The sequence below is a fragment of the Crinia signifera genome, chromosome 3, assembly GCF_055691185.1.
Source record: "Crinia signifera chromosome 3, ASM5569118v1, whole genome shotgun sequence".
In the NCBI taxonomy this organism is placed as follows: Eukaryota; Metazoa; Chordata; class Amphibia; order Anura; family Myobatrachidae; genus Crinia; species Crinia signifera.
The window spans coordinates 180,326,604-180,340,777 of record NC_139219.1 but is presented as its reverse complement, the minus strand read 5'-3'; the positions used below and the strand labels follow the sequence as shown (position 1 = coordinate 180,340,777).

Here is a 14,174-nt window from a genome sequence, read left to right as displayed (position 1 = left end):
AGCAGTTTGGTCACCCTCAAAGGGCCGGTCCCCCAAAAAGTACAAATGACAGAAAACTTGAACAAGGTGTACTTTAAAGCAGTATGAAACAGGACATGCATATAACAATAATGCGATAACAAAAATGGTGGGCCATCAAACACAGAGCTATGCTGCAGAAATTTAATTCCACATCCAGTACTAATTATATTGAGGTGTAGGGTTCAGTGGTAGACAGGGACAGAAGGTACAGAGCTGCCTTAGGGATACTAGAGGAGGTGACACCATTTTGGGAAAGACATTTTAATGTGGGGTAGCAAGATAGACACGCAGTGACTAGAGGAGGGCATGGCCTGGTGTGTAAATGTCACCCTCAGTGACAGAGATCCCCACGTACAGCGACCAGCCCGAGTAGATCATCTTTGACCCATGTATTTGACAAAACAAAATAAAAATGCCACTTCTCCATATGTAAGACCAACGCAAATGAGAGTACATGTGCAGACACAGTTATAGGAATAATGGATTGCTCAGAGCTGAAGGCGTGGCCGCAGTTAATGTACAATATCATAGAGTATACTCTGACATAGGGCAAGATGTACTTAGCATCATGTTTTGTATTTAATGTCATTGTGGGTAAAATAAATTGAGGGATATATTTACTAAGCTTGCGTTTTCCATGTTTGTGGTCACTGAGACAAGAACCATATAGCAGTATCATTTCTCTTTCTGTTACAAAGGACAAAATGAGTCCGGAGTTGCTGTTCATAATGGGAGAATCTACTTGGTCGGCGGTTATTCAATTTGGACAAATGAGCCTTTAGCATGTATACAGGTAAGCATCACATATTATAGAGTTGTCATACTAAGCCATTCATTGCGCATATTCATATAGTCACATTATGTAGGCCAGTGGTTCTCAACCTCACCCCGAACATGGATTTCTATCTATGGAAGCAGACATGATCATTTCTAATACGGAAAAATAGATTCTGACCTGAGCACGATTAAAGAAATCCAGATAACATGAGCTGTTGTTGGCACATGGACTGGAATTAAGAGCCACTGTTTTAAACATACTAAAGTACATGATGAAATTACATGAAATAAAAAATACACATGTGTTACTTACTTAAACAATAGAGTAATGATTATATGCCACGTTTGGTGGAATATCTGCAGAATACAGTTACCAGGCAAAATATCCCAGTTTACCTTTTTATAAACGGTTTAAATTTAGCAATTTAATCCTCAACCTTATGCGCAGACTATTACATATGGGATACATACAACATCCTGGCGGGTGAGGATTCCAGCTGTCAAAAAGACCAACCCCAGCACCCCAATACGGAGACTTCTGACAGGGGCTTTGTATGTGTCCTAACCCTCTCCCCCCTACTCTTCCCTTGCTGCAGCCTAAAGGTGCCCATATACATTACAATAATTGGATGCGTTTTGGACTACATCGCATGCGATTTGTGTGCGATGCAATCTGATGCTAGTTCAAAAAGTATGTGCAGCACACACTTTTTGAACTGTGAGATGTGATGTGCGTGGGAGCGTGCATCGCACCCACAAAACACACTGTGTATGGGCACCTTAAACCTAGCTGCCCTGCATACTCAATGATTGGGATGCCGGCTTTCGCTATTCCAGCGCCATCCTGTTTTGAGGTCCGGGTGACAGTCTTCCAATGTCAGTCTGGATGCTGGCATTCTGACCGCATCCCTTACATATATGCACCTCTATATCTTATTATATTGTACAGCAGCTATAAACTTCATTCACTTGCTAGATCATTTTTTACAATTATTTTCTTACAGCATGGAATTAACAATGTATTTCTTCAGGAAGACAAAATGCTAAATATTAACAGGATACTCTGCAATGTAATGACATAAGCACTAATAAGTGGCAAATGTAATACTGTAGGTTCCAGTTTGGTAACAGTTCAGATTTTGTTGTGGGATTAATAGTTTTGGAGGCAAAACCAAACTGATTTTGGCTTCACATTAAAAGTGCCACTTAACATTTCATTAAAAGCTTGGTACTCTTTACCTAGAACGGCGCCCATCGCGGTGATCGCGACATCGCGGGCAGTACATAAACGGCCGCGACGCGATGCCCGCGATCACCGCGATTTTCCCATAGGGAACAATGTTAAAAAGCCTGATTGACCGCGATTTTGCATTCAATGCCCGCGATTTTCACATAGGAATCAATGTTAAATGGGCTACAGAGCCCAAATAGGCAGAATTAACCCTTAAATGTCCCCCCAATTTTTGTACGCCACCCCACGATCCACGCCAACCCGAAGCGTGGCGAGCGCAGCGAGCCCGCGAGGGGCGGCGGTACGCGTCCTCCGACCTTTTCATGCCCTACTATCCACGTCGGCGTGGAGTTGAGAATAGAATAGTGTGGCGAGCGTAGCGAGCCACCGAGCCCGAAGCGTGGCGAGCGCAGCGAGCCCCGCGAGGGGACGCGGATACCTTCACAGGTAAACGCGTCCCCTCGCGGGCTTCACAGGTGTCCGCTTTTCGCCACGGATACCTGTGAAGCCCACGAGGGGACGCGTATAACTGTGAAGGTATCCGCGTCCCCTCGCGGGGCTCGCTGCGCTCGCCACGCTTCGGGCTCGGTGGCTCGCTGCGCTCGCCACACTATTCTATTCTCAACTCCACGCCGACGTGGATAGTAGGGCATGAAAAGGTCGGAGGACGCGTACCGCCGCCCCTCGCGGGCTCGCTGCGCTCGCCACGCTTCGGGTTGGCGTGGATCGTGGGGTGGCGTACAAAAATTGGGGTGACATTTAAGGGTTAATTCTGCCTATTTGGGCTCTGTAGCCCATTTAACATTGATTCCTATGTGAAAATCGCGGGCATTGAGGCATTTTAAAGTAAAATCGCGGTCAATCAGGCTTTTTAACATTGTTCCCTATGGGAAAATCGCGGTGATCGCGGGTACACGATTTTTATGTACCCGCGATTTACCCGCGATGCCCGCGATTTTTTACCCCCGACGCCCGCGATTCTAATCGCGGGCGCCGTTCTAGGTAAAGAGTACCAAAAGCTTTAGAGCAAATGTGGTACTTGTTTCCTAGCACGGCCACAATCGCGGGCATCGTGTACCTTAAAGTTAAGGTACACGATGCCCGCGATGGACCCGATTTCCTTTGAAATCAGGTCCATTTTGCCGGCAAAGGAAAAATAGCGTGATGCCCGCGATTTTGCCATAGGCTTCAATGTTAAAATAATTTTTAACATTGAAATCGGGAGCATCGCGTCGGTCTTGTGCCATTATAATGGCACAAGATGAGATGGACTTGATTAAGTCCATCTCACATAGGAAACAATGTGAAATGGGCCAATATGACCCATTTCACATTGTATATGGCCCCGTCGTTACCCCACGATTGACGCGAACCCGAAGCGTGGCGAGCGCAGCGAGCCCGCGAGGGGCGGCGGTGCGTGTCCTCCGGCCTTTTCATTCCCCTACTATCCACGTCGGCGTGGAGTTGAGAAAATAAAGGGTGGCGAGCGCAGCGAGCCACCGCGCCCGAAGCGTGGCGAGCGGACGCGTATACCTGTGAAGTAATACGCGTCCCCTCGCGGGGCACGCTGCGCTCGCCACACTTTATATTCTCAACTCCACGCCAACGTGGATAGTAGGGGAATGAAAAGGTCGGAGGACGCGCACCGCCGCCGCTCGCCACACTTCGGGTTCGCGTCAATCGTGCGGTGGCGTTCAGGGTGTCAAATTGGGGGTGTAGGGAATATGTTACATTGAATCTAATGTAAAATCGGGTCCCAGGGACCCTATTCACATTTGATTCAATTAAAAAATCGGGTCGGTCGCATCGCATGAGATTTGGTCGCATGCGATGCGACCGACGCGATTTTTCCGACACGACCACCCCGATGGAAATCGGTGTGGCCGTGCTAGGAAACAAGTACCGCAAATGTAAATAACTGATTATACATATATTCAGTCTATCATGTGTAATGCTGTGGAAAAGTGCACATGGGTAGAGAAAAAGAAAGATCAAGATGGAGGATTGCTGATCAGAAATGTTCAAACCCTTCCAGATTTCCAGTAGGATAGCGTTGTGTGCTTCACCTGCACAACTCCAGGACAAGTTTCTCATTCCATCTGAAGCCATTGCAATGTGGCGTATTGCTGTATGGGTTTCCCAATACATTATTATGCTCTCACCACCTTTCCATCGGCTAAGGATAGTGTTTGAGACAGGATATGAGCTGTTAGAACGGTGTCCTAAACATTTCTCGTGTTGCTTCAATCCACCCCCACATGCTTTCCATCAAGGTGTAGACAGGATTTCATACGAGTTTTATTTTTGCTAATCTCATAAAAAGTGTATACTAGGACATGCCTAGGCTGTTGCCATCCCATTGCTGTTCCTCTCATTCAAGAAATGGAAGACTGCTCTCTTCGTAACATAAGTAACGAGAGCCATTCTTGCATGGATTTTAATTTGGGGCAAATAGTGTGGACACATGCACAGCTATGCATTATTACTATTCGTCCTTTCTGTCACGACGTAGAGATGTGTTCTCATACATGTTTGCTGCAAACACACCAAACAGCCCCTATAACATGCCAGCTTCTATAAGAATTTTTGGTACTTGCTTCCTAGCACGGCGCCCATCGCATCTTATACCATAAGACTAAATATGGTATACAATGGGATGCGATGCGACGCGATATTATACAATAAAATATCGTATTGCATCGTATGCCATACAATGCGATGGTATACGATTTTTTATTGTACAACCACCCTGATGGATCCTTACAATGTTATATGCCCTCCCATTGTCAACGCCACCCCCAGGATCAACGCCAACCCGAAGCGTGGCGAGCGGCGGCGGTACGCGTCCTCCAACCTTTTCATACCCCCACTATCCACGTCGGTGTGGAGTTGATTTTAGATAGTGTGGCAAGCGCAGTGAGCCACCAAACCCGAAGCATGGCATGTCGCAATACATGTAAAGTGATACGCGTCCCCTCGCGGGGCTCGGGGGCTCGCTGCGCTTGCCACACTATCTAAAAGCGCTCGCCACGCTTCGGGTTGGCGTTGATCCTGGGGGTGGCGTTGACAATGGGGGGGGACATTTAACATTGTAAGGACCCATCAGGGTGGTTGTACAATGAAATATCTTATACCGTGGCGTCGCATGCGGCTATATGGCATGCGATGCGATCGCATAAGTTGAAAATCTTGGGCGGCCATGCTAGGAAACAAGTACCAAATTTTTTAGCTTGAGTTTTCTGCCAAAATTGTATCTTAGTCGCAATGCAATGCACCTAGGATGCACAAGGAGACTATCATATATACTCGAGTATAAGCCTACTTTTTCAGAACATTTTTTATGCTGAAAAATCCCTCCTTGGCTTATACTCGAGTGAGGGTCCCACTTGAGTCAATAAGTTGTCCCACTTTTTTTGGTGTAAAATTAGGTGCCTCGACTTATATTCGGGTCGCCTTATACTCGCATATATATATGGTACTTATTCATTTAATCTGACACTTGTGTATATCTATGTGCAGTTGAGCCTTCAAATCTGTACACAAAGTGCTATGATGTACAGTAGCAGCCACAGCGTTTTTATTTTTGCTCTATGTAATGTACAGCCTAAGGCACACACAGTATACAGGTGTCACATAACAAATTAAAGAGCAATGGGGGGTATTCAATAAATGCTTATTTTCGGAGTTGGAAAACGCCACTTTTATAAATTTATATATGACCTATACAATTCAAATGCCAATGTGTTTTGTTGGAAATGTGGCCGTTTGACTATTTTACGCCAAAACAGATGCATTGAATAGGTAGATCCGTTTTTTTTTAGCTAGCCAAAAAATCTGGACATCATTGAATACCCCGCAAAGCCTCCAAGCTTCATTGTGTTGTAATAAAGACATATTTTCAGCAAACAAATATGCCCAACATTAGCAGAAATGTACAGGACCTGGCATCTCACTCGCACTGCATGTTGTATTGACACTGGCCTTTATTCTGGTTCACTCGCAAATTCCTTCTCAAATGGACAGAATCATGTGCACTGCAGGTGGGACAGATGTAACTTGTGCAGAGAGAGTTAGATTTGGGTGGGGATTTACTTCAAAGTGAGATCTATATTGCAGTGTAAAAATAAAACATTCAGTATTTTTCCTGCACAGAAACAAAAAAACTCACCCAAATCTAAATCTCTCTGCACATTTTACATCTGCTCCCCATGCAGTGCACATGGTTTCGTCCATTTGAGAAGGAATTTGCCTTTGTGAGTGAACCAGAAATAGGTCCACCGAGCCACTGTGTATGAAGACTCACATTTTGATGTTTAGGAGAGATTGTAAGTGTTCTTATATCTTAAGCCCCATATACAGTGGTGGGATTCAGCCGGTTCTGCAGAACTGATACCTAATGCATTGTCGGTTCTGCAGAACAGTTTCCTAAAGAGCACGCTGTCGGCCGGGTAGATGCTGAATTCCACCACTTATTTACAGTCCCAATGCATTGTGCGGCTCTCCTGTAGCCGCGCAAACACCAGAAGCACTTCCTGGTGGTGTGTGGGAGCAGCTGCGGGAGAGAAGAGTAGTGGACTGGCTGTTGCCGAGCGACTGACATTATCCCGGCTCGCCCTCTGCTCCGTGTCTGTGTCTCTCCACGAGTGCCTTCCGCTAAGTGCATGTGTGCCAGCAGGGTGTGCGCAAGGGGCAACCAGAGCACCGCGCGGACCCATGGCTACGATCAGGTGGCTACCACCTCGCATCTACTGGCACCATATACCACCTGCCATATCGTAATGGTTTGTTGACTTAGACCAGGCATGTCCAACGTTGGCCCTCCAGATGTTGTGAAACTACACATCCCAGCATGCTTTGCAATAGTTTTAACATTCTCTAATAGCAAAACTGTGGCAAAGCATGCTGGGATTTGTCGTTTAACAACATCTGGAGGGCCAACGTTGGACATGCCTGACTTATGCTGCCCATACACGCTGCGATATGGGCGTGCTTTCCATGCCTAATTAGCACGGATCACATTGCATTGCATTGCCTGTGCACACGTTGTGCATGCAATGCGATGCAATGTGATGAAAACTAAGTACAAAACGTATGTGCAAGCACATACTTTTTGTACTGCGCGATGAGGTGCCGTGGGAGCGCGCACCTCAAAGCACACATCGGGACAGCAGCATCGCAGCGTGTATGGGCTGCTTTAGACCTTACATGTAGTTTTAGACTTTAAGCTTTGCTTCTTATGGTGTATGAGACCCAATGAATATGTCTCTATGTAGAAGTCTGTTGTGGCTGAGAAGGACCTTTGAGTAATACTCCTGAATATTCTGGCATCATTAAAGCAGCATTGGAGCCAGAGAGAGCTGGTTTTCTCCTCAGTGCATATACATTTTCTTCAAGCCAAGTATCTCCGAGGCACAAAATGCCACGTTTGTCAGTAATTCTTAGTGAATCAACAGACTACTGCAGTGGTAGCCAACCCTAGCCCTCGAGAGCTACCAACAGTTCACATTTTACAGACAACCTAGCTGCTGCACTCATTAATCACATACACATTTTAAAAGATACACAGATGGAGCTAGTTAGCTCACTTGTGATTCTGTGAGGAGACCTGCAAAACATGCACTGTTGGTAGCTCTCGAGGACTACTGCATTCATCTCCAGATAATTTCTGCCCTTACTGAGTCCGTAGATCAGGTGCTGTCTAATTCTGAGGTGATTCTGCTCCATAACCGGCCATTGCTAAACTTCTCCCTAGCTTCTTTCCAGTCATCTTTTCTAATGATGATATATGAGTTTTATAGCCATGTTTGCCCCTCATTAGGAACCATTTACATGTAATTCAGCAGCTCCTCCAATCGCCTCTGGCACATTTTCCTTGTCCAGTACCAGACAATGTACTGTATAAGAGTTCCAGTGGAGCCTTTTACTTGTGGGAAATCATATTGAGTAAACATTTCAGATAGTTTGTACGTAAAGGGTTACTGCATAGCCTCATCTATGAAGCATTATTTACCCATCGGGCACAGCGGGTTCTGCTGTATACACTGCGTGAGTGATGGGCATTACTGTGTGTGGCATGATGTGTAACGGGCATCACTGTGTGTAGCACAATGTGTAATGGGCATTACGGTGTGTTGCCTTATTTGTAATTGGCATTACGGCGTGTGGCATTATGTGTAATGGGCATTAGCATTACGGTGCACGACATAATATCTATAGGCATTACAGGTTGCAGAGTACTGTGTAACGGGCATTACGGCATGCAGAATACTGTGTAACGGGCATTACAGCATGCAGAATACTGTGTAACGAGCATTACGGCATGTGGAATAATATGTAACAAACTAATTTTGTATACCTCTTATTTGATTATTTCATGCATGTGTTATTAAACTACCTTTTGGTATACTTAAAATGATCATTAAGATATACAGTAGAACCTGTTGTTAATTTTTTTTTTAATCCCACCACTGCCCATATAGACTGGGTGACAAGTGCCCCATGCTTAGTGAGTGGTCTAATCACACATCGCTGTACACATGCGATGCACCCGCATTGTGTGTTGAGCGATCTGTGCCTCTGCTTATAGGCAAAACCCTGTGATCCAAGCAGGATAGACTGTGCATGCACTGTCTATCTCTGCAGGTGATGGGAACGCACGGGTCCGAGCATCACCATCAGGTGTACACACAGAGTGATTCGTGCTTCATTTCTAAGCGATGGTGAAAGTAAAAAAAAATAATAATAAAATATATATATATATATATATATATATATATATATACACACACACACACATACATACATACATAGGAAGATGAATTAGGCGGCACTCAAGCGGGTTTTTTCAAAGTGTGTATTTGGCAACAAAATAGGACCAACGTTTCGGGGTCTTAATCACCCCTTTGTCAAGGTGCAAGTGGAAACAAAGCAGAACAAAATAATGTGCTTACCTTAAATAACAGTAGAGTGAAAAGTGAGCCAGTTCCAGCGTGCAGTCATTGGGCGGGAGCCGGAAGTGCGCATATTGGTGATGCCGAACATGCAGGTCTGACCTGTTTCCTGCCTATGGAACGCTCAATGGAGCGCAAGCCAGCCGGTCGTTATGGCAACACCTCTCCAGCGTTTACCTCGGCTATGCCTCCAGCATCTCGCTCTCAGACTGTTAGCTTGTGACCTGGCGAAATAACAAGCAACAATAACATATACACATTTACAGCACATGAAGTGTCAAAACATTATTATAAGTGTATGTTCAGATGCGTGGAGTGCAATATAGGACCATTATTATAATGGATGAGGGAATAAGTGGAAATAAGTATGTGTAAATGTGAACAAGAATAAAAACACAGGTGATCAGACTTTACTGCTGAATGTTATCCCCGAAAGGGGGAATAGTATCTGCATGGATGTGAGGTCCTTAGTTTGGCTGTAGCGGGGAAGGACGACAGCGGTTTATTTTGTCGTCATACTTATGTGTCGACCAAGTGGTGATTGTTACACTATTCGGTACCCTGTACAAAAGGGGTCACAAGTATTTATTACCAGGACCTGATGTCCCCAAGGGTCACTGATCCGGGAGCTTATAAAGAGCATACTAAAGTAATGTAAAATGTAACAACCAAGGCATAAGGAAAATTTTTAAAGGGACAGTAAGACGAGTCAGAGAGGAAGCAAAAAGCACGCAATGGCCCTACCAGGGCACAAAGCTAATCAGCTGTGTGTCGGACTGGCATTAAATTAGAAAATTTAAAGGGATAGAAAGAGATGTAGTGGAGAGGAAAATAAAGCACACATTATGGGATAAAAATCCAAGACCGGGTGGTCGATCTTTGTCCATATACAAGCTCTACATACTTTGCATATCAAGAAAGAAAATTTAAAGGGACAGCAAGAAGTGGAGAGGAAGAAAAAGCACACAATATAGGACTGTAAGTCCACACTTCAGAGCAATATTCCTAGGGAAAGTTTATCGTTTAGCCCAGCTGGTTTGGTGCTGTTAAGTTTATGTATCCAGGTGGATTCTCTCCTCAGGAGGATCCCCGCTCTGTCCCCTTTTCTCAGGGATTCCGGGATATGGTCAATGATCATATGCTTCAAGTCAAACAATCTGTGCTGTTTAAGGGCAAAATGTTTTGCTACTGGCTGATCATTTTCATCAGCAAAGATGGCAGATCTATGTAAGGCCATTCTGGTGCGTAAGGATCTCACCGTCTTGCCCACATATAATAACTTGCATGGGCATGTTATCACATACACCACGTGAGTGGTGGTGCAGGTTACTACTTGTTTGATGGGAAACTTCCTCACATCAGTTGGATGAATAAAGGTCGAGCCCGTCAGCATATGTTGGCATGTTGTGCAGTTGACACTTGTAGCATCCATTGGGGTGTTTTAAGAAGTTACCCGGGCAGATTTTTAGATCATTGGCAAAGCCGGTGATGTCATTGTGTACAATCCTGTCGCTGATGTTCCTGCCTCGCGTGTGGCAAATAAGCGGGTTCTTTTCTTTGAGACCTGGTAAACCTGGATCTGTCTTGATGATGGGCCATAAGGCCCGGGAAGGACATAACTGGACATATTATATTTTGAAACAAAAAGGCAATGCCGTGTCTTGTTTTTGTTTCTTCTCCGGGGTCATGATCTTTTCCTGTAATAGCATCTCCCTTGGAATCTTGAGTATTTCTTCTTTTTGGATACGCAATAGATTGCTCCTATACCCTCTGTCTTCAAACTTCACAATCATATTGTCCAGTACCTCAGGTAGTTGGGAATGATCACTCACAATTCGTGCGGCCCTCAGCATTTGTGATTTGGGGAGGGCTGTTGGCCCTCAATACATTGTTTTTATCTGTCGGTTTGACAAACAGTCTTGTATGGATCTTACCATCTCTGAGGTGTATCTGGACATCCAAGTAACTAAATCGATTGTTCTGAGGATTGGAAGGTGAATTTAATTGGCGAATTCCTCTGGTTGATGTTGTTCATTACTGTCACAAAGTCTTCCTCACTTCCATGCCACAACATAAATAGATCATCTATGTAGCGTGTCAGCATGATGATCTTATCTTTCGCTTCAGAGTTGTCAAGGAACATAAACTGTGTCTCTTTGAACATATAAATGTTCGCGAATGAAGGCGATACATTACTACCCATTGAGCAGCCGGACAATTGTTTGTAGAACTTGCCGTTGAAGAGAAAGTAGTTCTTCGTAAGAGTCAATCTCAGCAAGTCCATAAACAGGTCGTGATCAAGAGAGTCCATTCCCGTGGTCGACAAAAATTCCCTTATGGTGTTGAACCCGTCTTCGTGCGGGATACACGTATATAGGCTATTTATGTCCATCACACATAGCCGTGTGTTAGGGGGTACATCTGGGACTTGTGATAGCCTGTTCAGGAAGTCCGTCGTGTCTTTAATATAAGTAGGTTCTTTGATTATGGGCTGTAATATACTGTCGAAAAACTGTGACACAGGTTGAAAAATGGAATTTTGGGCCGATATGATGGGGCATCCTGGGGGGGTCTGTGATGTTTTTATGTATTTTGGGCAGAGTAAAAAATATTGGTACTGATGGGATTCTTCTGCATTAATGCTTGTTGTAGTTTGTCAGAGATGTGACCCTGATGGTATGCTTGCGATAGAACACGGTCTAGTTCACCCTGAAGCTGCCCATACACGCCCCGATGCGGGCGTGCGTTGTGGGCTTAAATAGCACGGATCACATCACATTGCATTGCCTGTGCATGTGTTGTGCATGCATTGCAATGTGATGAGAACTAAGTACAAAAAGTATGTGCAAGCACATACTTTTTGTACTGTGCGATGAGGTGCCGCGGGAGCGCGCACCTCAAAGCACACATCGGGACAGACCGCATCGCAGCGTGTATGGGCTGCTTTATACACATCTGTGGGATCGCAGGAGAGACACCTCATAGATGGATGAGTCTGCCAGTTGTCTGTTACACTCTGTTGTGTAAGAAGTTAGATCTTGAATCACAAGGCCTTCGCCTTTATCAGCAGCTCTAAACACTACATCACGATATTTGCTCAGTTGCAGCAGGGCTTGCTGTTCTTTCAGCGTATTTCAGTCAGCATTGTGTCAACGCTTATTACATTGCGTGGGAACCATTGACAATTTTTCACCTGCCTGACATGACAGGTGTGAATGTGTTCCTGAAATACCCCCACTATCCACGTCTGCCCGAAGCGTGGCGAGCCGCATGAGGGGGATGCGGTACATGTCCTCCCGACCTGTTCATACCCCCACTATCCACGTCAGCATGGAGTTGATTTTATAAAGTGTGGCGAGCGCAGCGACCCACCGAGCCTGAAGTGTGGTGAACGGAAGCGGATTACTTGACGTATTCCGCGTCCACTCTCCACACATTATAAAATCAACTCCACGTCGACGTGGATAGTGGAGGTATGAACAGATCGGGAGGACGCGTAACGCGTCCGCTCGCCACACTTCGGGCTGACGTGGATAGTGGGGGTTTGAAATATTGAGCACTGGCAAATGCCTCCTTTATTGAGCATGAGACGCACTTGCCATCTCCCTGAGGCGGACACGGGCAGAGTTGCCGTACAAATTACTGAGACGCACAAGCATATGAGACGCTCGTGCATCTCCGCCAGCGTCTGCCAGCACAGGGGATCTGGTGGTTAACCGTTGCTGTGTGAGAGGCACTCGCTAGGCTTGCCAGGGACACCGGAAAGTTTCGTCTTTGACATTATTTTGTGTCTGTTAGTGGTAAGAATTCTCAAATAAATAGTTTTGGTTCCATGATATAAGAGGACTAGAAAATAATGTTGAACCAGAATTAGAAATGAGCTACAAAAGGTCCCAAATCAGGCCTGGGAATGATTACTGCAATAAATTATATGAATAGGAATGCATTGGATGGCAGACTACTACTGGTGGTTGTAGATTAAGGCATTAGAGGACAAAGAGTAAATAGGAACAGCTGTTTCTAGGTACATTAGCTAGGCCAGTCATCTCTAAACACGGTTGTTAAGGCAACCTAAATAACAGTCCAGGTTTTAGTGATTTCAAAGCTACAGGACAGATGGTTAAAGAAAAAATGGTACTATATAAGCCACCTGTGCCCAAGCATGGTTATTCTTAAAGCCTGGAAAATTAAGGTGCCAAGTAGAGATATTAGCTGGTGCAGTATGGTTAGTAGCTTTATATGAGAGTAGAAGTGTTTTATATTGAATACAGTATAAAACAGGTAACCAATGAAGGGACTGGCAGACTATGAGCATCTAGCTAGGAAGATCAGCCTAGCAGCAGCATTTAAAATGGATTGTAGTGGCGAGTCTTTTCTTGGGAAGACCAGTTAGGAGACTATTGCAATAATCAATGCGGGATATAATGAGTGCATGGATACAAGATTTAGTAGTGTCTTGTGTGAGATAGAGTCGTATTTTGGATATGTTTTTTAGATGCATGTAACAAGATTTTGAGACAGATTGAATGTGGGGAACAAAGGACAGTTCAGAGTCAAGGATGACCCCTAGGCAACGAGCTTGTGGGGTAGGGTAGATTGTCGAGTTGTCAAGTGATGGAGATCTGAGGATAGTAACCATTCTTGGCTGGTGGGAATATAAGTAATTCAATATATACTTAAAACCTAGACTGTTAGTTAGTGGCTGAGGAAGATTTGAAACTTTAAAAGTAAGGATGTGGGAGGTGTTGAAGGTAGGAACAGTGTACAAGGCAGGATAGCCAGTAAGCTGGTCTGTTAATAGAACATAGAATTTAATCAGATAGAGAACACATAAAACTTATTATATATGTTACTATTGCTAGAAGTTTTCTAGATACTGTTAGGTGAACTTGAAGGACTATATATGTCACAGGGTAGTTATGATATACATTAGCTGAGCCTGCAGTAGATTTGTGAGAACAATTAAGATATATATTAGATATATATTAGATAGATATATATGATGAGAAAAACATCAAAAGTGCAGATTGGGAATTGTTATAAACCGCCAAGTATAACAGAGTTTACAGAAAGTCAATTATCAATGCAAATGGAAAAGGCAGTCAAGCATAAAGATGTTGTAATTACATGGGGATTCTAACTACTTGGATATAAATTGTGCCTCTGGATCCAGAAGGTCTGGTAAAGGAAGCATA

General features: G+C 44.5%; 1 protein-coding gene across 5 annotated transcripts in view; it reads left to right on the top strand.

The window, feature by feature from the left end:
- Positions 1-14,174, top strand: part of KLHL32 (kelch like family member 32) — a 229,253-nt gene that overhangs the window by 196,351 nt on the left and 18,728 nt on the right. For all 5 annotated transcript variants that reach the window (XM_083177009.1, XM_083177011.1, XM_083177013.1 and 2 more), the window contains one exon: positions 720-814. In XM_083177009.1, coding sequence (XP_083033135.1) covers positions 720-814 — 95 coding nt within the window. The remainder of the gene's footprint in view (positions 1-719; positions 815-14,174) is intronic.